Source organism: Vigna angularis, chromosome 1 (assembly GCF_016808095.1).
Source record: "Vigna angularis cultivar LongXiaoDou No.4 chromosome 1, ASM1680809v1, whole genome shotgun sequence".
Classification (NCBI taxonomy): Eukaryota; Viridiplantae; Streptophyta; class Magnoliopsida; order Fabales; family Fabaceae; genus Vigna; species Vigna angularis.
In genome coordinates, this window is record NC_068970.1 from 55,622,842 (window position 1) to 55,649,822 (window position 26,981).

Genomic DNA, 26,981 nt, shown 5'->3' on the forward strand with positions numbered 1-26,981 from the left:
TCCCATCAAATTTTGCAGGACGATGCTGTAGGAAATTTTCCAAACTCCACTCAGCCTGATGGGTGGTGTTTGAAGTAGATGCTCCGGGTGTACCCCTGGTAGCTGCAAGAATCTCCATTAGCTGCCTCTGAGTCATTTCAGAATTGGCGCGAGCAGCTTCCAAATTTTGTGAATTAGTCGCGTTCTGCTGCATCAGAACAGCATTCTGCTCTTGTAGCTTCTCGATCACAGATTCCAACAGCCTCGTGTTATTGGGCACATCATGTTCATTGGTCTGCGGTGGAGGAGGAGGGGGAAGTCTAGGTGCCATTGGTTCTCTGAGAAACAGAGAAAAGAAACGAACGTTAGCCCTGTTGAAAGAGTCGAAAATAACTCATTGAACGCAATTTAAGCACACAGCAAAAACACAGTGTACTCATAACCTACAGTGTCCTTAAGAGGACAAAACTGCTCTGATACCACTAATGTGACATCCCAAAAATACAGCATAACACCATAAAATCAGAAAATCACATTTAATAATATTTCAATACAGTTTTCCAACTAAAAACAAAATAAAACCCGAACGAACGCTCAAGGACGAACGTCCTTGAATACAAATCCAACATAACGGACGAATGTGCAAAAGTCGCGTCACACATAAGAGTTTTACAAATTTAAGATAAACGTACAAGAAACCTGACCGAACGGTTTACACAGGATAATTACTGAACGGTCGAATTAACTCAAAAGAAAACAAGAGATGGTCGAACGACCACTCAATTCAACTAAAATACAATACTGGCCGAGCGATCTCACTGCTCGATCTTCACTTCAACATCAACCAGGCTCTCTTCATTCAATGCTTCTTCCAAACGCTCATCTCCCTCTGCTCACACCCACACGGATGATCATTGCAATGACAAGACGGACGTACAAGTACAATGGACAACACAAGGAAACGAAAGGGTAAGCTTACGTAATTTAACTCATGCATCAACATATAATTTCTAGCAAACAGTTCATTTCACACATACATATCAACGTACGCATTCATCATACATCACATAATTTAACGCATGTACAAAATAAAACTCAACACGACTGACTGTCCGAACTGTATGAAATCTGCGTAGTTACAGGCGTTCACGCACCCGGGTAGTGTGGTAACTGGCATCCTCATCAGCTGCCACCCGAGGTTAGTCCGTTCTTACGTCGCTCATGTTAACTTATGGACTAAGGACCTCCTGCCGTTCCCACGCATGACGTGCGTCCTCTACTTGAGAACGAGCACTCACGGAACATCAGGATGAACAGCCAGCATTAACTATCCACAGTCATACTTTACAACTTTCAACATTCAACCATGAGTCGTTCCTGCCTGGAACGCTCGTTCAATATTCATAACTTTCATATCATCTTAAATACTCCATATCATTTCAAATACTGTTCATCATTCATCAATTCATAATCATTTTCATCATTCATAACAAAATGACCAAAAGCCGAACGTTCTGTCCCCAAAGACCGAGGACGAACGCTGTAAGTGAGACCAAAAGGACGCTCGTTCGAATCAAAGAACGAACGGTTTAAGTTCAGAAATGTCCAAGTCTAATACTGTTCACTGGACGAACGCTATTTAGTGGGAAAAGAGAACGAGCGCTCAAAATGATACCGAGCACTATTCGGACGAACGCTCAATTCAAAACCGAGCACTATTAGGACGAACGCTCAGTTGGAAACCGAGCACTATTAGGACGAACGCTCAGTTGGAGACCGAGCACTATTAGGACGAACGCTCAGTTGGAGACCGAGCACTATTAGGACGAACGCTCAGTTGGAGACCGAGCACTATTAGGACGAACGCTCGAGGCCGAGCACTATTTGAACGAACGCTATTCTGGGCGAACGTCTGGTGTAAGACCGAACGTTCAATAACTCAGATTGAAAATCTTGAAAAATAAACTAAGAGAAGTTTGGAGAAGTAATACGAACGGAAATATGCACTGCTACGTATATATATACAAGTACAAAAAAGAGGGAAGTTTATCAGACGTACAACATTTCTACAGTGCCAAACCGAACGCTCAAACAGAGCATTCTAGGGTGAGGACGCTCGTCCTCAACCAGGGAATTTATCATGTTGACCAACAAACACCGAACGGTCAGAGACCGTCCCAGTAACGAACGTAAAATATCATGGGAATTACAAAGAGAAGATCAAAACAGTGCTTGGCCGAACGCTCAAGCATGGCAATTTAGGACGAGGACGTTCGTCCTCAAACAGGGATTTATTAAAATGACAGGATCAACATTTCAAACCTTTTATTAGGGGAAAACCGAACGGTAAATGACTGTTCAGTACGAACGTACATGTTCATAAAGTCCTCTTACAATTCATTTTTCATTTCCAGTTCCTTTCTCATAGTTCCACTCGTTCACATAAAGAAAATCTCATTTTTCAAACGATTCATATCATGTACTTTCATATATTTCATTTCATCCAAGTAACGAACGTTCATGCATCCAAATCAACATATAATATTCTCATACTTTCAAAATAACGAACGTTCATGCAAATCAGTCATGGCAACATCTTACAGTGAAATAACGAACGTTCACACCCACACATACAACAAAACAGTTAAATTAAGTAAGCTTCCCTTACCCGGAAATGACGAACGTTCACAGATTCTCTACTCAAATTCCAATAACAAGCGCTCGTTAATCCACTGTTCAGACGAACCCCAATAATGAAAAATCAGAACCGCTCTACTCTAAGAAATACGAACGTACAACTCAAACACAGCTAAGGACGAACGTCAGAGAGGAAGGGAGAACCTACCAGCTTCACCAGTCGAACGTTCTCTCTGGAACTCCTACGCCGAGCGTCCTTCAATCTTGCCGGAGTGTGGACGGAGGAGGTGCAGTGGTGGTTTCTTAGAGAGAGAAGGGTGCAGAGAGTGAACAGAGAAGGAGGAGAGAATTGAGTCTGAGAAACTGAAGGAAAGAGGGTGAAGAGAGAGATCTATCAGAATTAATTTAGGAGGTGAGTGCTCCACTCAACCGAACGCACGTCTCCACTATGCCAGTGCGCGCTCGGCCGGACGCACTACACCAACCCACTCTGGACGGTCGACCACTGCACTGTGGCCATGTGTCTTCCACCATTGCCGACGCTCGTTCAGTTGGCGCTCCACTGACGCTGCTGACTCACCCGGATGTGTGGCGGCTGGCGTCCGTCAGTGGCTGTCGGGCACTGTTGTCGGCCATGCAGACTGCTGACGTGGCGCGCTCTCCTGCCGCCACGTGGACGCACGTTTTTTTTTTTTTTTTTTTTTTTTTTTTTTTTTTTTTTTGAGTCCTCACACGAGGCATTTGTCAGATATTCCAACCTGGCTTTTTGATGATTAATTGAAACAAATATAGAAAAAAGAGGCTTTAACAGTTACTACTGCTAGCTTGCTTAATCGTGATTGATTTAATTTCACATCTGCTTACCCGAATGATAATAGAGGATGCTTCCTTTTTCTGCACTAGTTTGCATCTTCTATATCATCCACAACCAAGTGAGATCTCACTTCTCATTCAATTTTCCCTGCATTTCAAGCAAAAGCCAATGTCATAAGCAGCTAAATCCATTCTCAATCAACTTTATCTGCCTTGATATTCCACCTTATTATTCATAGCAGATGGTGAACAGATATCCCCACAAAAACAACCATAAGTTATTTTACAACTCAACATTGTACCTAATTTTCATTCACTTTCCATCTATATAATCACCCTCCCCCGTTCTACCTTCCACAAATCAAACCATTCTTTGCAATAGCACCATCCAATTCATTTGCAATTTAGCACCAAAGAAATCACAGCCCTCAATTCCCAACATGAAGATAAAACAAACTCTCTTATTCTCAATTCTTCTAATTGCCCCAATTTTCTCAATCACCACATTAGCTCAGTCACCAGCGCCAGCCCCTAAGGCTCCCGCAAAACCTGCTCCAGCTGCACCGGCTCCGGCACCAGCAAAGCCATTAGTTCCGGCATTACCCCAGTCACCCTCTTCAGGTGATACTTCTGGCAGCCAAGACATCGTGAAGATCCTGAGGAAGGCCAAGTCATTCAACACTCTGATCCGATTGCTGAAAACCACCCAAATCATCAACCAAGTGAACGCACAGCTTGTCACCTCAAAGAATGGAGGCTTAACCATCCTTGCACCAGATGATGGTGCCTTCTCAGAACTCAAAGCAGGGTACTTCAACTCCCTGGGAGACAGACAACAGAAAGCATTGATACAGTATCATGTCCTCCCCGTTTATGTGTCAAGCTCAAACTTTGACGCTCTGAGCAACCCTGTGCTGACACTGGCCAGTGACAGTCCCACAGGGTATCAGCTGAACGTGACAGCATATGGTAACAGTGTGAACATTTCAACTGGGGAGGTGAATGCCACTCTCACAGGCATTGTGTACGCAGATAAGACTCTTGCAATCTATCATGTGGACAAGGTTCTCATTCCGCTGGACTTCTCTAAGCCTAAGTCTATAGCTCCAGCTCCAGCTGTGGCCAAGGCACCTAAAGCTCATAAGGAAAACTCTTCAGCAGAAGATGATGACCAAGCTCAAGCAACCAAGGACAGCTCTGGAGCCACCAGTTTTGTAAGCACTCGTGGAACAACCTTGGTGTCCTTTGGGATTGGTCTGCTTGCAGCAGCAGCTACAATGTCGTGTTGAAGAACATCAATTTCTCCAAGTTTCTAATGTGTTTTCAGGACAAACAGGCAACTTCTGTGGACTTGTGTTTATGTTGTATTGACTTGTTTATTGCTTAGGAGAAGCGTTGTTTGTGAGTTATGGGAACTCTTGTTCTGTTTTTGTTTTGTGATCAAGCGAAAAATATATGTAATTCGTTTTATTATCAAAGAAGAAAGGAATATCTGTTTGTTTTATATTCGGTTATCTGCACCGCTGGGAAATCTTCTTCCTCTCTGTCGTCAATGAGTAGCACAACAAATTTTTTATTATTATAAAAATATATAATTTGTAAGTACATTAGAATAAGGTTTAATTCATTCTTAGATCCTGGAGATTTCCATCGATTAGATCCTCGTATTTGTAAAAGTGTTCAATTTAGTTTCTATTTATGTAAAATTGAGTCAATAATGTTCTTGTCGTTAATTGATGTAGACGGCGTTAAATTTTTTGCGTTGTGACATGAGGTAGTATTTACTAATCATGTGGCACAGTAACAACTCATTATGTGGAATTATTTTATTTTAAGTTTAAAATAAATTATATTTAATAAATATAGTCCTCGTAAGATGAAGAGATTTCAAAGCTCATAAATGTCTTAACCATTCTAAATCCAACCATAAACAAATTCTTTGTATATAGAGAAGAAGAAAACCTAAAAATGGTTGAATAGCCCTCTTATGTCGACGCCCTCGCCCTTTTTCGTCGCGTCGCTGCCCCACACACCACCTCCCACCTCTCCTCCACCTCTAGAATCGCCTTCCTCTTCCTCACCCTCTCCCCTCTCTGGGAAACCTTCTTCTCACCCTCCCACATACCTCTTCAACATCTGCATCCATGCCTACCCCAATCCAACCGCCTAGTGCACCTCCCATGCCTTACAGTCTTACAATGTTTTTCTGCTTATGGCTTTGGCTTCTGGGTTTATGAACTTTTAATGTGTTTTTATTGATGAGAAAGAAGTGGAAAAAAGGAGCTAATTTTTCTTCTGTGATAATTTATCTCTCACTGGTGAATTGGTTCTTTGCACTGGATTATTCAATTCCTTTGGTGGTTTTGGCTTTTGGACATCGTTGCTGTGGTCACCAATTCTTCACGCACGCCACATGTTTGTAAATTTGTCTCAATGGTACTATCCTCTCTCTACTACCACCCTATTCCTTACACTGTAATAACCCAATGCCACACAACACCTTTCTCATTCTCTTTCTCTATCTCTATCTCTTCCACCTTCAGATTCTCCTTCACTCTCTCATCTTCCACTTCCGCCACTCACCACCCTCTCCCCATCCCAACTCCTCGACCTCCTCTGCCGCCAACACAGTGCAATGTTTCTATGCTGGTTTTGAGTCAACTCAGAAGACTCTGCTTCAGGTGTTGCCCATAGTGCTTCACCGCTAACAATTTGGCGATTCCACCGAAAAATCATCGATAGATGACGCCAAAATCGTAAAACCAAACTTCATCCACGACTAATTTTTCACCATAACCCTATTTTCTCCCAATTTCGAACCAGAACGAATCCACGAAAAACCCTATTTTTCCCAATTTTTTTCGCACTCTCAAAATTTGACCCCAAAATACCAAACTTAATCCTAATACGTTTTAATTTCATTTCCAGAAATAAATATAACGTTTTGTTTTTATCAAATTTTTCATATTTTAAAGTTTTTAAAAATTTAAAATCAAATAAATTCACGTAATGAGTTGTTACTGTACCACATCGTTATTAAATGCTACCTCAGCATGCCACAACTACCTCAGCATGCCACAACACACAAAATTTAAGGCCGTCAATTAACGGCAAGAGCATTATTAACTCAATTTTACAGACTCAATGCACTTTCAAAATACGAGACTCAATTGAGCACTTTTAAAATACGGGACCTAATTGACGTAAATGTGCACAAATAGAGACCTCCAAATCTATTAAACCTTAGAATAATGATAGGAGGAAACATTTTTACATTCATATTTGATATATATTATAAATATAAAATAATTATAAAGAAATAAATTTTTATATTTTTTAAGAAAAAATAAAAAATAAAAAAAAGATAGTGTTAAATAAATATAAAATTTTATATATATCACAGTGTTATTTTTCAAAATTCTATGTTTTATAAATTTTGACAAACAGAAAAAGTGTTATACAATGACCTTTTTACATTGTACTTCAGTTATACTAGATTTCTAGTCATAAATATGAGAAAAGTAATATATAAATACTTCAAATGTCATATTTTGAAACGTCGTCTTCCCAGTATTTTGTGAGGAGAAAATATCTCTGATTGAATTTAATTTAAGTTGTCTTAGTTGATTTGAGATCACAAATTATGGTCATTGTAGTGAAAAAAGAGTATTTTTTTAATTATCTATGAAAGATTTGTGGACCTGTAAAAACTGAAGTTAAAAGTAGTTTCATAAAATTATTGTCGTGGGCACCAAAGAATACCAAGCATTTCAAAATGTTTTTATCAATTAATAGTATTGGAACAATTAAGAATTAGAATATTTTTTAAGCATAACTTGTCTTTTATATTTAAAATTTGTTACTTTTTTTTCTTTCTTCTTTACTTATCTATTAGTTGAATTGTCATTTTTAGGAATGTAAAAGGTGTGAAAAAGGTAAGGTTTTCACTTACACTGAGCTACTTTACGTCACATAATAATATTAGAAGTATATAAATAATAATTACAGCTTATCAGAATTAAAATTGTGCCTATTCAGATTTCTATAAGGTTCGAGGCCTAGTATCCAGTGTTTAAGAAAAAAAAAACAACTTTATATATTAATAATCAATAAATACGGACAATGTCGAATTAAATAGGTTTTAGTAATTAATTGAAGGTGCCCTTATACACATCCTCAACAAATTCATTTCACTACAAGTGTTTAGATTAAAAATTTGAGATATTAATTATATTTATATAATTTCATAGTAAAAAAATATGGCACAGGAGATAATTGATGAGAAACATATAGAAATTTTATATCTCGGAAACTACCTGTTATTTTCTAAAATAAGTCGCTTTTGTTGACTTTTAATTTGTGTTAAGTTTTGGGATATAATAAAATGGAGAGACATATGTATTTGATATATGTATTTAATGACAAATATTAATAAATAAATTTATATTAAAGTAATTTAAACTAAACATAATTTTAATATTTAATCTCTATAAAAATTTATGAAGTTCATTCCTCACTATTAACAAGATACATTAAATTTCCTTTTTAGCGATCACAAAATAGTATAAATTTCATTTTCTACCGGTCAAAATATGTTAACTTTTTAAAAAAAAAATATGTTAACTTTTTTAAAAAAAAAAACTCATATTTTACACTCATTTAACATATTATTATATGCTTTCAATTATAAAAAAAAAGAGTCAAATTAATGAAAATGTCTAAAGGATACATTGTTTTTTTATTGCATATTTTAATATAAAAAAATATTTTGACACAATTTTTTTTGATAATATTTTTATTTTCTCATTGATTAATTATTTATTTATTATTATGCTGATAAAATAATAACAAAAATATTGTAAAAAAGTTTGTATTAACATATTATTATCCTACTTTTATTTATAGTTAGACAAATAATATGATATAATTTTATTTTCTTAAGAAAATATTTTAACATAATTTTTAATAATATTTTAATACATGTGTCAATTTTTTTACTAATTTATTATTTATTTATTATTGTAATAACATATTTTAAATTCAATGAAAAACTAACACATATAGTATGTAAAAAAAAATGTTAATACATGATTACTCTATCCTTAATGAATAAACACTTAACTTTGTTATAAAAAGGACAAAAAAAAAACTTAAAAAGTGGTGGATGTAAGACATGGAGGAGGGTAGACAGTACACCATGTTTTATGAGCTGTGTGATAGAATAGGAGGTGCATGGTTAAGTCTTGATGACTCCACCCTCACCTGAATCTCCCTGAGACAACGCCACTTTAGATTGCTACCATATTAGGTTTTTGTTCCTCCTACTTGATGGAACTTCTTAACCAATATCTACACATTGTCCCCATGCATCCAATGATGTGATCATCACACTCTGATGCACCACCTTTCCCTCACAACCAACCAGATTTCTTCTGTATATCTTTCCAGCTAAACATTCAACCAAACAATCATTCATCATTCCACCATTATCACACTCTGATGCACCACCTTTCCTCCAAAATAAAAACCCAACCTCTTCTCCCATTCTCTCTCACCCCAATAACTCCAAAGCTTTATATACTACTCTAAAAAACAAAACTCTATCATTCACCCAAAAACAACACACAACCTACAAATGAGGATCATGCAAGAATCTCAATCTTTCATTATACCAACCACAATTCTACTTCTAGCACTATTTTACACCACTTCAGCCCAACTCTCACCAATTCAACCCCCTTCAACACCATCACCGCCGTTACCCCAGCCCTCGCCGCCCTCGCCGCCCTCTCCGGCAACAGCACCGGCACCGGGATTCAACACTGTCCCTCTTGTCCCGGTGACCCCAAGTGGGGCCCCTACACCCACGATCATCCCCAAAGGCCCCACCATTGACATAGTCCAAATCCTAAGAAAAGCCAAAAGGTTCTCCGTTCTCACTCGCCTCTTGAAAACCACCCAACTCATCAACCAACTCAACTCACAGCTCGTAACTTCAAGCTCGGGAGGGTTAACCCTCTTTGCACCGGAAGACAGTGCCTTCTCCAAACTCAAAGCAGGCTTCCTCAACTCTCTTACCGACAGACAGAAGGTGGAGCTTTTGCAGTTCCACACTCTCTCTTCCTTCATTGCCATCTCAAACTTCGATACTCTTACCAACCCGGTTCAAACTCAAGCCGGTGACGACCCCCAGAGGCTGCAACTCAACGTCACCACTTTTGGAGGTAGCCAGGTCAGCATGGCCACCGGCGCCGTCAACGCCTCCGTCACCGGAACCGTTTACTCCGACAACAAGTTGGCGATATACCAGGTGGACAAGGTGCTTCTCCCTCTCGATCTCGTGCTACCCAGCAAGGCGCCAGCTCCAGCGCCGTCGTTGGCGAAAAAAGGGTTGCCGAAGGCTGATAAAGGAAATTCCACAGCGGCGGATGATAGTAGCACCGCCAGCGATGATGGCAGCGACGGGAAGGCTTTGCCCGCGGGTGTTTCCGCTGGTTGTTCGATGAAATGGGTGAATAAGGTTGTTGTTGTTGGAGTGGTGGGTTTGGTGAGTGGAGTTATGATCTGAGGTAAGTGTGGATGGAATGAAATGAGGGATTGGAACTTTTTGTTGTGCATTTGTGAGTGATATGTATGCTTTGGTGCTTGGGGTTCTGGTTTATGGGTATAGTGTAGGGTGAAAATGTATGCATGCATGCATGCCATGATGGGTTTTTCTTACTTCTTTTGTTTTTGTAAGTTGTTTCTTACTTCTGGTAATTGATCCATTTCTGGCTTTGCATAATGAGATGATTTCGAGGGATGTGAAGACAAATTGTGTTATTATTAGTTATGCTTTGTTTAAGTTGGGGGAGATGGAGGATGCGATAGAGATGTCGGAAGACATTATCACAGTATTTTCTTCATTTTATTCTTAATCGAATTGACAGTGCAATGCCATAAGATGTTCAATGATTCAAATCACAGAGATTCCTATTTCATGCTATATAATGTCATATAAATTCCTATTCCATGATATATATATATTTCTTGAAAATCTACGAATGTATTCCTACTATTCACATATCACATAACAAATAGTAATAATACATCTACTTTTATTTAAATAAGTATAAATTTTGAAACTAATATAAGTATTAAATTTTAATCCATTAATATAATAAAATCTCTAAAAGTGTTTTCAGTTATAAATATAGTAAAAATACATTCGTATGTAATTTTTTTACAATAATAAAATGAAATTATTATTATTATTTAACATAAAAAATTTTATAATTTGTATTTATTTTTAACCTAATTTGTATAATTGAAAAAATACTTAAGTTTAAAATATCATAAATTTAAAAAAATTAATAAATTTAAAAAACTATCTTTAAAAAATTGATAAAAAAATTATTTTAATTAAAAGATATTTAAAGAATAAAATTGAAAAATAAGGAGACAAGAATTTAGATGTAGATATAAATAAATAAATATAAAAAATATATGAGAGGAAAAGGATTAACTTCAAAAATTAAAATGACTAACTCAAAAAACAAAAAATATATGTATATTTATTTTTTATTTTTGAATGGTGTTTCCTTATGAGAAGTGAATCACGGAGAAATTTATGGACAAAAAGATTAGATTGAGTAAAGCATAGAAGTAAGAGTGTCAACAATTGCGTTAACGGCTGGCACCTTACTGAATCACTCACTCGTGTTTAACTCACCGTTTGTTTTCTCAGTTAATCATAGCGCTTTCAGTAAGGCAGGTCTATGGGAGGGTTCAAGCAGGTTCGGGTGTAGTGCTCAACAACTTGGATTTTGTCTAACTGGTGTTAAACTGGTAAGTATACTTTGATTTGGAACTGCTATTTCTTTTGACCCTATGCTAAAGAATATGTTCTCCATGCCCTGTAGCAAGACTTGGAAGATCCAAAGGAAACACATGAGGAGATGCCTTCTAACTTCACGTGTGCTACGTATGATATTCCTGAAGAAGTACTTAAATGTGTCAGGCACATGATATGTATCGGTAACTTTGTTCTTAAGATCTTTTTGGTCTTGAATGGTGTTCCCTTCCCAAAAGTGAATCACGAACACTACAAAAGAAGCGCGTATTGTCGAAGACTTATTATCGACGGTCTTTAGGCCTTCGGCAATATATTGGTGAAATTAAATATCGAGGGCTTTTGTCCTTCGGTAATGCCTGCGATGCGATGCTTGATCATATGCGAACCACATCTTCATCCAACCATTCTCTCAAGAGATCCACCCGCACACATATCTTTTTCTCTCAGACCTCCGCTCGTCTCCGATCCATATTTTGAGCTCCTCCACCTAAAATCTTCATCCGCCAGCCACGATTAGTATCTAGATCTTCATTCTACCGTACATTTCTCCCTTACCTCAACCTAATCCACCATTTTCATCGATTAAACCTATCCTCATCGTTCTATCTTCACTTTTGCCCGATTAAAACTTCTTTTCGTTCCATTCCATCGATTCAATCGTGGAATCCTTTCTCTCCACCGATCAAAATGTCTTAAATCCCCAACCTTAGAATCTACACCGATCAAACCACTCAATCTAGGGTTTTCCTCCGTTGTCCGTCATCCGCTGGTCTTGTTCTTCGATTAGCTCGATCTGTGCTAGTTTTCATGGTTCCTCGTCTATCCGCCTCGACCTGGAGCTATCAAGTGGTATTCAAAGCCTAGGTTAGGCACGTCTGCATGGAGCTAAGTATTTTCTTTGCCTTTCCATGTTGTCTTCGATTAATTGTCATGATATGTTTTGGTCTTGTATTGAAACTTTAGCACATGGATTGAAAAATACAATTTTTTCTTCTTCTTATTATTGTCAATACCCTGTACGAACTGTCTGTTGTGCTCATGTGAAAAGAATTATTTTAGTGCAGTTTCTCATCTTGGTTTCTTTATTTTTCTTGTGTTTTGGCCGATGAATTTCCTGTATGAACTAAAAAGAAAATTGTTGGCTTTATTTTCTTCTTTCAAACATGATTTTTGTGCTAAAGTTTGTAAGAAAAAAATGTTTTAATCTCTTTGATTTGGAAAATTCTTCTGAATTTTGAACTGGTTCATATCTTTCGATGGCGAGTTGCTTATTATGGATTATGGTTCCCACTGCACTACAATAATCATTAGTATAAATCATATCTCATTATTCATTTTACATTTGTTTTGTTGACAACTTACATCCAATTGATAATGTTTTTGTTGTGTCTAATAGAACTAATTCTAGATGGAGAGAACGTGAGGTAGTCGGAACTTCTAAGTTTAACGTGCAAAGAAGCAGCAGTGGAACTTAGAGCAATCAGAATTAAGAGATCTTATCTTACTGGACTTGAGGTAGGGGAACTAACCTCATTTTAGATTGTATGAGTATCTTCATGTAGTTGTTGTTGTATGGGATGCATCATTTCTGGTTTCCACCTTGTTGTATCTTGTATACTCTGTTATGCCAATATTGTGAAAGCTTGTTTGTCGTATGATGAACTTGTTGTTGACTCGTGATATATGGAATAAACTTGTGCTTGGCTGCCATGATTAATTTAAATTGCATGACCTTGATGGAGTGAGGAAGTGGTTGATGCATAATATTTCTTTGAGTCTGGATACTGAATGCCTAAACAGAGAATAAATGAAATAAAGGGGAGATAACCTTTTGTTTTAGGATCCACTAATATTATGACAGGATTGCCTATACCGTCTTGTAATTTTGATACCTTGTTTTAGATCATGCCATCATTCATGGTTCTCATTTTTTATATTTTTATGATATGACTTATTGCCATAAACGTTTTAGTACATGTTTGGAATTGTGAACATGTTTTACATAAATAATTGTAGATTTCATTTCCTTTTTTAATTTTCTTTCACTTTATATCAATTTTTTTAAAGAAAATGTTGCAGCTTTATTTCCACATAAACCACCGAAAGTATCTTGTTCCACTCAATGTTTTATTTTATACCAACTTACCTTATCTTTGATGTCCCACCGAATACATGCTTCATTAACTATTTTGAATTGCACTTAGATGTAATAGTAATCCACTTGTAAGATAATCACGAAAAGAATCTTAGAAATATGTTTAGCCTTTTCTATATTTTATTATAGAAAGTTGGACACTCCCGTATACCTATTCTTTGGTCAGACCTTATTAGTTGTATCTTTATGCCTATACACTTGAAGTATAGGTCTGAACCGTGACCAAGTTTGCTTCAAATATCTAATTTAGTTATAGCAAGGGACTAAGTTATATATTATCTTAAAGTTATTTTATTTCTTTTCATTTTAATTCTGAAATTGCAGAGTTGGTGGTTTAGTTAAGTCAAATTAATGTATAAATTGTTGTGTAAGCTTTAAAATTTGTAAATTCAGTTTACTTTGTGATTTCTGTCACTCACATGAGCCAAATAATGTCAAATTGACTTACTAAATGTCAAATTGACGTATTAGTTTATGTTTGCGTGCCAGCTGTTCTAAATAGCTTGTTTCTTGCTTGTCTTGTTGAATGTTCTGGTTTTGTCTCCAATGCATGTGAAATCTACTCTGTCAATCTTTAATTGAAGTTTTTAATTTCTTATTACATCTGGTCTAGAGTTTCATTGAGTATATTACCAATGTGTTTTATATGTTAAATAAAACATGTCTCTTTCTTCTGTATAGGTTGAAGCAATTAAGAATATATCATTGTATGTGACTCAACTTAGGAGGGTTGGAAAGGGTCACAGTATGTTTTGCTATTATTACTTCTCAAAATTGGTTGAAAAAATATACCTTTGATGTACATTTCCAGTAGTATGGTAATTTTCTCCCAATACCTATGACTTCTACTTACATTTATACTTTATGGCTTGCAGGTGTGTGGCACTTTGATCAAAGTCTACTTCATGATGCCGCTTGAATTTGGATAGTCTTTATTATTTGTTCTCGTGTAGAATTTAAATGTTTTTCCTCTATACTGAGGTGTAAGAACTTGTAGTGTTGTAGTGTTATGGCAATAAGTATCTTATGTAAAAGACTACAAACATATTATGCAATATCATTTTATATCTCCTTTTCAACTGTCCTTTTCCAGTAGAAATATCGAAATATCAGTGGTTAGTTTGACTTGATGTCATGAAAAATTCCATAATCTAAACTAATGGAATGAAACTGCTATTCGGTTCGGTAATTACCGAAGGCCTTCGGTACCGAAGGCCTTTGTCCTTTGGTTATTACCTATCGGTACCGAAGGGCTTTGTCCTTTGGTTATTACCTATCGGTACCGAAGGCCTTTGTCCTTTGGTTATTACCTATCGGTACCGAAGGCCTTTGTCCTTTGGTTATTACCTATCGGTACCGAAGGGCAAAGGCCATCGGTAATGGTTAGCAACAAACGATTTACCGATGGCCTATAGACTGTCGGTAATCCATCGATAATAGGCATTGTCGACGATTTTATGTTGTTTTCGATGGACTCGGGCCGTCTGTAATGCCCTCTTTTTTGGTAGGAATCTATGGACAAAAATATTAGATTGAGTAAATCATAGAAGTAAGAGTGTGTTAGCAATTGTGTTGACAGCTGACACCTCACTAACTCACTCACTCATTATTAAATCACCATTTGGTTTCTCAATTAATTATACCTCTTTTAGAAAGGAAGGTTTATGAGAGGTTATGAGCATGTTCAGGTGTTGTCCTGAGCAACTTGGATTTTGTCTAACTGATGTTAAACTGGTAAGTATGCTCTGATTTGGAACTGTTGTTTGTTTTCACCCTATGCTAAAGATTTTTTTCTCCATGTCCTGTAGCAAGAGTTGGAAGATCCAAAGGAAACACTTGAGGACATAACTTCTAACTTCACGTGTGTTATGTATGATACTCCTGAAGAAGTACTTATATGTGCCAAGAACATGGTAGGAATCGATAACTTCGTTCTTAAGCATTATAAGGGAGCTCTTGTTTAAGCTTTTTGGTATTGAATGGTGTTCCCTTCCAAGAAGTGAATCATGGAGCAATCTATGGACAAAAGGATTAAATTGAATAAAGCATAAAACTAAAAGTGTGTTAGTAACTGCGTTAACGATCGACACCTGATTGACTCACTCACTCGTTTTTAACTCACCGTTTGTTTTCTAATTTAATCATAACACTTTCCGTAAGACATGTTTATGGGAGGTTGCATGCAGGTTCGGGTGTAGACCTGAGCAACTTGAATTTTGTCTAACTGATGTTAAGCCGGTAAGTATACTTTTATTTGAAACTACTGTTTGTTTTGCCTTATGCTAAAGATTTTGTTCTCCATGTCTTGTAGCAAGACTTGGAAGATCCAAAGGAAACACTTGAGGAGATGGCTTCTAACTTCACGTGTGTTATGTATGATGCTCCTGAAGAAGTACTTAAATGTGCCAAGCACGTGGTATGAATCGGTAACTTTGTTCTTAAGCATTATAAGGGAACTCTTGTTTGATCTTATTAGTCATGAACGATGTTCCCTTCCCAGAAGTGAATCACAGAGGAATCTATGGACAAAAAGATTAGATTGAGCAAAGCATAGAAGTAAAAGTGTGTCAACAATTGCGTTAACGGTTGACACATCATTGACTCACTCACTTGTTTTTAGCTCACTGTTTGTTTTCTCAGTTAATCGTAGCACTTTCAGTAAGGCAGGTCTATGGGAGGTTGCGAGCAGGTTCAGGTGTAGTTTTGAGAAATTTGGATTTTGTCTAACTGATGTTAAACCCTTAAGTATGCTTTGATTTGGAACTGCTGTTTATTTTGACCCTATGTTAAAGATTTTGTTCTCTATGACCTGTAGCAAGAGTTGGAAGTTCCAAAGGAAACACCTGAGGAGATGGCTTCTAACGTCACGTATGTTATGTATGATACTCCTAAAGAAGTACTTAAATGTGACAGGCACATGGTATGTATCGGTAACTTTGTTCTTAAGCATTATAAGGGGACTCTTGTTTGAGATTTTTGGTATGGATTGGTGTTCCCTTTCAAGAAGTGAAATGGAGGAATCTATGGAGAAAAAGATTACATTGAGTAAAGCATAGAAGTAAGAGTGTGTCAGTAACTGCGTTAACAGCTGACACCTCACTGACTCACTCACTCATTTTTAACTCAGCATTTGTTTTCAAAGTTAATCATAGCACTTTCAGTAAGGCAAGTCTATGGGAGGTTGCGAGTAGGTTTAGGTGTAGTGCTGAGCAACTTGGATTTTGTCTAACTGATGTTAAACCGGTAAGTATGCTTTGATTTGGAACTATTGTTTGTTTTGACCCTATGCTAAATATTTTCTTCTCCATGGCCTGTAGCAAGACTTGGAAAATCCAAAGGAAACACCTGAGGAGATGGCTTCTAACTTCACGTGTGCTATGTATGATTCTCCTAAAAAAGTAGTTAAATGTTTCAGGTGCATGGTATGTATCGGTAATTTTGTTCTTAAGGATTATAAGGGAGCTCTTGTTTGATATTTTTGGTCTTCAATGGTTCCCTTCATGAAAGTGAATCACGGAGGAATCTGTGGATAAAAATATTAAATTAAGTAAAGCATAGAAGTAAGAGTGTGTCAGCAACTGCGTTAACGGCTGACAGCTCACTGACTCACTCAATCGTTTTTAACTCACCCTTTGTTTTCTCAGTTAATCATAGCACTTTCAGTAAGGCAGGTCTGTGGGAGGTTGCGTGTAGGTTCGGGTGTAGACCTGAGCAACTTGGATTTTGTGTAACTGATGTTAAACCGGTAAGTATGCTTTGATTTGGAACTGTTGTTTGTTTTGACCCTATGTTAAAGATTTTGTTCTCCATGCTCTGTAGCAAGGGTTGGAAGATCCAAAGGAAATAGCTGAGGATGGCTTCTAACTTCATGTATGCTATGTATGATACTCCTGAAGAAGTACTTAAATGTGTCAGGCACATGGTATGTATCAGTAACTTTGTTGTTTAGCATTATAAGGGAACTCTTGTTTGATCTTTTTTGCCTTGAATGGTGTTCCTTTCCCAAATAAGAATCCTAGAGGAATGTGTGGACAAAAAGATTAGAATAGTAAAGCATAGAAGTAAGTGTGTGTCAAAAACTGCCTTAACGACTGACACTTTCTTCCTCATCTCCTTCAGTATCAACCTCTTCATTCTCATCACTACCATCATCTAAGCTCTGAATATTTAGCTTCCCTTTGATAGCAGCAATGTCCTTGTTGATCTTTTCAAACTGAGATTTACTGAGGATTGAGAGAGAGTTCATCTGCCTGATCCTGTATTTTTCAAACTTTGATTTAGGCTTGAAAGAGGCAGATGACAATCCAGCCTATGCTTCTTCATCATTCAGATTTTCGTCTTTAAATGTCCATCCATCTAGTCCATGTTGAAGACCCATGTGATATAGGGCCGTTTTGTCAATGATGTTCTTCTTACCATAGGTTTGACATGACTCTTCCACACAATCTACTTGAAAGTGAAGAAGTACCTTAGAGATAAAATTATTAGCACACTCAATCAAAAAACCAAAACCTAACATGTGCAACCCAACACAACACCCACAATCCAACCAAGAACCACAATCTACAAAAACCCTAAACGAAAATAAATAATATATTGTGAGAGAAGAAAAAGGATTCAAAACAACTCACAATGTTAAGCTTGTAACTTGACTTTGATGGCTTTCGTGCCTCAATAAAGGATGACAACAGAGACTCGCTGCTTTCACATTTCCATTTCACGCATGACAGAGGCACACATGAGAGCACATGTGAAAGATACAGATCAAAAATTCTGAGGCAAGAAACCAACTCAGAATATTTCATTCCACTTTCTCTTTTTCTTTCCAATTTTACCCCTAAGAAATAAAACCAACAATAGAATCTACGATGTGTCATATAAATGTCAAATCCAATATTCGTGTTAAAGTAACGTTATTCATATATATATATATATATATATATATATATATATATATATATATATATATATATATATATATATATATATATATATATATATAAATAAAAGAAGAGTAATGATATCATGACACACTTTTACATTCATTTGACATAGAGTATAAGAATAAAATAATCATAAAAGTGTAAACTTTTTTATTTTTTCAAGAAAGAAAAGAGTAAAAGATAAAAAAGAGTAATGTCAAATGAATGTAAAAAATTTACAAGTGTTAAAAAATATTTTTCATATAAGGAAAGGTTCTCTGCATATTTTTGCTTTAGATGATGATTTTTCTAGAAGAGGTCGTAATGATAAACAAAGTACATTGGCTTGTTTTATACGTATATTCTTATTAAGCACCGGGAAATATTGAGTAAAATGTTTTTTCATTGCGACAGATATGTTTTAAGTTTCTTACCCTATTCTCTGTCTATGAATAAATGTGTAAATTTTTCATTTTACAAAAATAAATTCTCTCTTTTATAGGAAGATAAAAATTTCTTTGTAAGTGGGACCTCTACTTTTTAACTCTTTTTCCTTCCTTTCCCTACATATTAAACTTAAGACGAGATAGAAAATTAATTTAATTTTCCCTTTTATCATTTTTGTATAAATAATGGGAATTAAAAAAAAAGTACAATGTTGTTTCGGGTGAAAAGATACATGTAGAAGACCAGAGTGAAGATTAGGCACTAATGAAAGCAAACAAAATGGGGTGTAAACAGGAAGCTACAAAAGCAACAGTCATAGCCCATAGATTATATAATAACACCAAGTTCACATGATACAGGGTATGATACTTTTTTTTTAGGATTTCGATTCGATACTTAGACAGCATTTTTACGGTTCGTTTGAGCCAGCAAATTAAATGCTTTTCAATTTAACTAATAATGTTCTTCAAATACGTACTGTAAGAACAAATTAAAATGGCAAAAATCTTTTATTCATTCAATTATTGTATTATGTTGAATATAATCAACATCAAACATTTCTTTCAAAATATCATATTTTTAATATTTTTGTCGATAAGCATCAACTAACACTAAAAAAACAACTATTTAGTAGGATTATTTTAAGAAGGTTATAAAAATTTTCCACAACTTAACATGATTTGAAATTATTACAATAAGTTTTTTAAAGTTATAATAATGAAAGTTTTAATATTTTTTAAAGAAATTTAAGACCAATACAAATTATTATTAATTTTTTCTTATTCTAACTTTTCTCTTTTATTCAAATTTTCTTCTAACCTTTTCTCTTAGTACTCAAAACTTTTCACTTTTCTTTCATATTTCCAAATTAAGGATTTCTGTTTTGAGTCACACTTTTCATATTGTGATTCATATTTACGTTTCTGATTTTGTCCCATAGTGTTTTGCATTCATTTTTAAGCTTTTTGCGTCATTTCCAAATCAAGCATTCATCCCTAACTATTGTATTATAGGTTCATCGTTTTCCATCATTGGTAGTTGTGGTCATAGTTACACGTACTAAGTTCTTTCTAGAGTTTATCATCGTTCTCAGTTCAACGGCGATGGTTGGCCATGGTTCAGCTGCGGCTAGGTTCTAGTGAGTTCATCAACCTAAGCGTTTAGAACTAAGATTTACTAAGTTTTTGTTTCTGGAAAAAATTATTTTCTTTTGAATTCACTGTTACCTAACTTAAGTAACTATTTATCATTATGGATTTTGGTCCTAATGTCATACTTGTCCCACTTTAAACCTTTATTTTATGCCAATTCAAACTCTTATTGCACTTCTTTTCAAATTGGCATTACATCGTATTATTATTGGAACTAAATATTTGTGTAAATAACCATGTCACATGATAATAACAATGTCATGATGTAGTAGTACGTGTTAGTGTCTTATATTGAATTTTTCATATTTCTTTTTAAATGAAACAGATTTAGACTAAATTAAATTTTTATATAAGTATTATGTTGATATATATATATATATATCTTTTTCTTTATGTGAAAATAACTATTTTTAAATTTTATTTTCTTTATTTTTTTTATTACAACAATAATTACAATAATTTCTTTTAATATTTTATTATTATAAAATATATTAATTTTAATTAAAATATTTAATAAAAATATTAGATTTTAATAAAAATATTATTATAAAATTATATATAAAAAATTCAATTTAATCTTTAATTTGTTCGTTTTAATAAAATGAAAATGAATTGAATAATATTAACAAATATACCAAAGAATATAAAATACTGACATTTATCAATACATTGAAACTTGAATTGACACACATGAACAATTTTTTAAATTTAAAAAGTAAAAAATATATATAAAAAAACAAAAAAAACTCACAAACTCAGACACAATCTACAGCGTTCAATGTTCATTTAAAAGATATTAGGAAAAATCACAAAATCGAATAAAATTATTGAAAACTATAACCAAATTAAAAAGGTTATCCTCATTTTTATATGAAGTATTTTGAATGAATTAATTCTATCATTGGATTTCAGTGGTATAAATATACAAATTGATAACATAATTGGAAAGAATTAAAGATAATAAACTCCACCAATTTAATATCAATTATTATAATATCAATTATAATAATTGATATTTAACACTAACAATTAAACTAAATAACAGGAAAAGTAAATATACAAAAATTAGCTAATAAAGAGTAATTATTACAATTTAAAATTAATTATTATAATTGATACATATTAGCTTTCTCAGTGTCACCTGTCATACAGAATTTAGTAATTAGCTTAGAACAGGAGGCATTGTTAGCCATATCTCCTTGGTTTAACAGCTCAAGGAAAATTTCATAGGCTTTTTTTACAAGGTCCGCTTCACAATAGCCATTAACCATGGCAGAATAGATTTCAATACTCTTATCTTCCAGACTGTTAAAATACGCCTCGGCTTCCAAAACCTTTCCCACTGAACACAAATTTTCAATGATTAACTTATGTGTAGTAGAGTTTGGCTTCACGCCTTCACTCTGCAAAAACTTTAATGCCTCACAAACATGACCATTTCTAACCAACCCAGTCGCCAGTACATTATATGTTATAATATCAGGTTTGGAACTTCATCACTCATTTCCTTAAACACCCTAAACCTACTAACGAGATCACCCTGAAGGCAGCATCCCTTGATAAAGGTTGTGTAGTGCTTAAGATCTAAAGCCACACCCCTTCTCTTCATGTCTTCCGACATCTCTATCGCATCCTCCACCTTCCCTAACTTAAACAAAGCATAAAAAACAATGCTCTAGACATTGATGGAAAAATCTCACGATACATTCTCATATATTTTTCTAAAATTGACTTTGTTATTCTTTGATAATGAAAGGTTTTTAAAAAGACGTGATACACAATATTACGAAAAAGAAAAATAAAATATGTGATACACAATATTACGGAAAGAAAAATAAAATATATGATATACAATATTATACACAATATTATAGAAAGAAAAATAAAATATATGATACACAACATTATGGAAAAAAAAAATATATGATACATAATATTATGAAACAAAAAATAAAATTTAAAAGTAAAATATTTAACTGTCTTTAAAAATAAAATTTATATATTTATATTTTATCTTTATCGAATAAAACTAAATATTATTATACTTAAAATTAATAAAATAAAATTTAAATAAAATTATTAATAAAATTCTAAAATTTAAGTATATCCCAACGGCTCTCCTCAAGCAACATCTCGGACTTCTTCGGTTCCTCTATCTGATCCATCACCTTGAAAAAAGTAAGGTCCATCTCGCACAAACAAAACAGAATGTAACCGAAAATAACACGATTTGTCTTCACACCCTTCGAAATCATCTTATCATGCAAAGCCAAAGCCTCGCTCAGATTATGAGCCTCACAATACCCTTTAATCAATGCAGAATAAACAGACACATCAGGAACCAACCCTTGCCTCTCGATGTCATCAAGCACACCCTGAGCCTCGCTCAGATTATGACCCTTACAATACCCTTCAATCAATGCAGAATAAACAGACACATCAGGAACCAACCCTTGCCTCTCCATGTCATCAAGCACACCCTGAGCCTCATCCAACTTCATCTCATTACAAAACCCGCGAACAACCGCAGTGTATGCATAAACCTCCAAAGGGGCATTACTCTTTGTCCATTCCTTCAGCAACTTATACCCAATAGCAAACTTATGTTTATTACAAAATCCTTCAATGTAAGTCTCCATTTCCTCAAAAACACAACCAGCTTGACTCGAGTCACCCTTTTCACACAACGCCTTGATGACAATTGCATAGGAATAACAATTGGGTCTGAAACCAAACCTCTTGAGTTGCTCAAAAACGGCCAGTGCTTTATCGACCTCGCCCTGTTCCACCAACCTGTTGAAGAGGAAGTTGCAAGTGAGAACATCCGGGACAATTCCGCGGCGCCCAATTTGGAACAAGAAATCAATGGCCTCAACAAACATGTCGAGACTGACACAGGTTTTGACAAAGCCACCAAAAGCTCTGAGCAAGTAATGGTTATGGTGGTCGAAGTCTTGGAAGAGTATTTCGAAGAGTTGAAAGAGGTGTAAGGGAAGAAGGTGGTGTTTTGAGAGGGTAATGAGGTGGAGAAAGGGGGAGTCTAGTTTTCTGGGAAGGTTCCAGAAAGCGAACATTTTGGTGATGGCGGCGTAGGTTGAGAGGGTGTGCGGGAAGCCGGTGCGGTGGAGGTGGTTGAGGAAGGAGAGGGCGATAGAGGGTAGTGGTGGAGACATTGGAGGGTTTGAAGGACTTGGAGGGGGGTTAGGCGTGAAAGGGGCGTGAAAGGCGTGGTGTCGGAGAAAGAGGGTGGGGTAGAGAGAGGGAGTGCAGTGGATGCAAATGGCTGTGAAAAGGGTCTTAGGTTGGGTTTGTGAATGGTTTTGAAGACAAGGTTGAAAACACGAAGCCCCATGGACATGGAAAGGAGATGAATCTTAACGGAGAGTGTTTATGTGAGAGAGTTAATTTGAAAGAAAATACTGTTGTGTATGGAATGCAAAGATCAAGCTATTAAATAGCCAATACATCAGAAATGAAAACTGAAAAATGTGAAACGGGATTTTATTTGATTAATTCCTAATAAACAACATGCGGTGGTGGTAACGACGGCTGCGACTTTACCCTACCAACAACGTTCGATTTTCGTTTCAACAAGGTTCTTTTATATTTGCTGTTTCAAAACTTTAGCATTTTTCTTTTCAAATCAAACTGTATTTATTTCCCATCTATTTAATTTTTATGCATTAATCTTAATATAATTAGATTAAATGATAATTCAATAGTATTATTCTGAGTTCGGTAAGAGTAAAATCAATGAAGAAGTAATTTTTTTTCTTTACATGCAAATTTAGGTCAACAATTGGAATTACAATCATTCATTAAACAATTCTCCAATGTTTATATTAAATAATTCGATATTAAGTGTACTTAGTATTTTCTTTCAAAAAATATATTTTTCAAATTGATTTGCTTTATTTACTCACATCAATTAAAAATGGCTACTCTATAAACACTAGTAATTTGTGGGTAATTTATTGAATTGTTAATTTTATTTAGGACATTTTAGTCTATTTTAGTCTTGTATCAAAATTAATAGTGGAAAAAATGGAGCCTTTTTTTCTACTATATTATAATTATTCATTTAGAATGTATAATTTTATAAAATTTCATTTAAATTTTTTACATATAATTTTATCTTATAGATTTAGATCATATCAACTATAATAGATTGTAAATGATACATTAAAAATTATGTTAAAAAGTAAAATGTGTTTCAAAATTAAAAAGTAAAATATGTTTTCAACTATGTGAGTAATTAAACTCAAATTTTAGTGTTATGTTTTTTATGAGAAAATAAGGGTAATTATTATACAGCTTGTGCAATCCTTCTACCATTTTCACTCTCTCCATGATAACCATTTTAGCCATGGTAGATAGATCACAGTATTTTCTTCATTTCATTCTTAATCGAATTGACAGTGCAATGCCATAAGATGTTCAATGATTCAAATCACAGAAATTCCTATTCCATGATATATATATTTCTTGAAAATCTACTATTCCTACTATTTTTCCAACATTCTCTTCAGTTAAATTAAAAATCACATCTCACATAACAAATAGTAATAATAATAATTGTTACTATCGAGTAGGTTAGACCGACCGGACATGCTTGAGTTACTACTGAGGTTAAACAGAACAGACACGCAGGGGCGATGGAAGCCAAGGACACTAGAATAATACTCGTGAACCCTCCAGTCGTTTGTTGAAAACAACTTTGAATGTTAATGAATGCATAATTAATGATGTAACGGTCATTGTGGAGCAGTTAAGGTTAGCATTGATTGTCATTAAGAGGCAAATTAATTGATGATATTAAATAACAATTGATTAAGAAGGTAAACTCTCTGATTTTTTATTTTGACTAGACTTGCGGAAATAAATTCCGACTTGAGCGTCGGAGTGTTTCCTGCAGATCACCCCCATTTTGGCATGGAGAGAGGAAGATCCAGGAAGTAAGACCGGAGTAAGGAGGACCGATCGACGAAGGCGGAGCATTCCCGAATAGAAGCAGCAAGCGTTTTCCTCGTCCCATTCCAGCAGAAATAGTAATAGTACATAAACTTTTATTTAAATAAGTATAAATTTTGAAACTAATATAAGTATTAAATTATAATCCATTAATATAATAAAATTTCTAAAAGTGTTTTTAGTTATAAATATAGTAAAAATAGATTCGTGTGTTATTTTTTTACAATAAATAAAATAAAATAATTATTATTTAATATAAATATTTTTATAATTTTGAATTATATTTTAACCTAATTTTATAATTGAAAAAATAGTTAAGTTTAAAATATCATAAATTAAAAAAATTAATAAATTTAAAAAACTATCTTTAAAAAAATTGATAAAATAATTTTCATTATTTTATTTCCATCATAAGTAGGACAGGTCAAAAGATAAAATAAGAGTTTTATAATGCTTAAGAACAAAGTTACCGTTGCATACCATGTGCTTGGCACATTTAAGTACTTCTTATAAGTATCATAGATAGCACACAAGCCATCTCCTATATGTTTCCTTTGAATCTTCCAACTCTTGCAAAACAAAATCTTTAGCATAGGGTGACATAGGCACACATGAAAGATACATATTAGAGAATCTGAGGCAAAAAACCAACTCAATAATTAAATGCTTTTCAATTTAATTAAAAATGTTCTTCAAATACGTACTCTAAGAACAAATTAAGATGGAAAAAATCTTTTATTCATTCAATTATTGTATTATGTTGAATATAATCAACATATCAAACATTTCTTTCAAAATATCATATTTTTAATATTTTTGTCGATAAGCATCAACTAACACTAAAATAAACAACTATTTAGTAGGATTATTTTAAGAAGGTTATAAAAATTTTCCAAAACTTAACATGATTTGAAATGATTATAATAAGATTTTGAAAGTTAATAATAATGGAAGTTTTAATATTTTTTTAAAGAAATTTAAGACCAATACAAATTATTATTAATTTTTTCTTATTCTAACTTTTCTCTTTTATTCAAAAAATTTTCAAACTTCCTTCTCTTAATACTCAAAATTTTCCACTTTTCTTTCATATTTCCAAATTAAGGATTTTTGATTTTGTGTCACCCTTTTTATATTGCGATTCCTATTCACGTTTTTTACTTTGTCCCATAGTATTTTGCATTCATCTTTAAGCTTTTTGCGTCATTCCCAAACCAAGCATTCATCCCTAAATATTGTATTCTAGGTTCATCGTTTTTCATCATTGGTAGTTGTGGTCATAGTTGCACGTACTAAGCTCTTTCGAGAGTTTATCATCGTTCTCAGTTCAACGACGATGGTCGGCCAGGGTTTAGCTGCGACTAGGATTCTGGTGAGTTCATCAACCTAAGCATTTATAACTAAGATTTACTAAGTTTCTGTTTCTGAAAAAAACTATTTTCTTTTGAATTCACTGTTACCTAACTTTAGTAACTATTTATCACTATGGATTTTGGTCCTAATGTCATACTTGTCCCACTTTAAACCCTTATTTTATGTTCAATTCAAACTCTTATTGTACTTCTTTTCAAATTTGCATTACATTGTATTATTATTGAAACTAGATTTTTGTATAAATAACAATGTCACGTTATATGTCATATGTGAATTAATAGGACGTGTTAATGTCTTATATTGAATTTCATCTATATGTTTTTTTTAAATGAAATAGATTTAAACTAAATTAATTTTTATATAAGTATTATGCAGATATTTTTTATTAAAATTTAATTTTTTTATTAAACATTTCTAATTTAAAGTTAGAGTTGATATAAAATTATAATAAAAATTTTAAAAGTGAGACTAACACCATTAGTTTAAAATTTTAAAAAGTTAAAAATCATATAAAATAAAAAAAATCACATAATCTATTCAATATAAATGTCATACAACATTATATTAAATATAAAATAAAATTGTCAGATTTAAATATATATATCTTTTTCTTTATGTAAAAATAACTATTTTTAAATTTTATTTTCTTTATTTTTTTTATTACAACAATAATTACAATAATTTATTTTAATATTTTA

At 34.1% G+C, this 26,981-nt stretch overlaps 3 protein-coding genes and 1 long non-coding RNA gene across 4 annotated transcripts; 2 read left to right on the forward strand and 2 right to left on the reverse strand.

Moving 5' to 3' along the window:
* Nucleotides 1–777: 777 nt before the first annotated feature.
* Nucleotides 778–2,895, reverse strand: LOC128195032 (uncharacterized). Its single transcript, XR_008246586.1, has 3 exons — nt 2,825–2,895; nt 2,648–2,711; nt 778–868 (listed from the first exon to the last, which is right to left on the reverse strand). It is a non-coding gene; the product is annotated as an uncharacterized LOC128195032 (long non-coding RNA).
* An 881-nt stretch (nt 2,896–3,776) lies between these two features.
* LOC108325199 (fasciclin-like arabinogalactan protein 12) lies at nt 3,777–4,933 on the forward strand. Its single transcript, XM_017558226.2, has one exon. It carries the CDS (start codon nt 3,870–3,872, stop codon nt 4,716–4,718), a length of 849 nt encoding a protein of 282 aa, XP_017413715.2. The 5' UTR covers nt 3,777–3,869; the 3' UTR covers nt 4,719–4,933.
* Nucleotides 4,934–8,948: 4,015 nt separating this feature from the next.
* On the forward strand, nt 8,949–10,258 carry LOC108337743 (fasciclin-like arabinogalactan protein 11). The gene has a single exon (XM_017574329.2). It carries the CDS (start codon nt 9,065–9,067, stop codon nt 9,995–9,997), a length of 933 nt encoding a protein of 310 aa, XP_017429818.1. The 5' UTR covers nt 8,949–9,064; the 3' UTR covers nt 9,998–10,258.
* Nucleotides 10,259–22,028: 11,770 nt separating this feature from the next.
* LOC108325925 (pentatricopeptide repeat-containing protein At2g26790, mitochondrial-like) lies at nt 22,029–23,111 on the reverse strand. Its single transcript, XM_052872650.1, has one exon. The coding sequence runs from the start codon at nt 23,109–23,111 to the stop codon at nt 22,029–22,031; it is 1,083 nt and encodes a 360-aa protein (XP_052728610.1).
* Between the last annotated feature and the right edge of the window lie 3,870 nt (nt 23,112–26,981).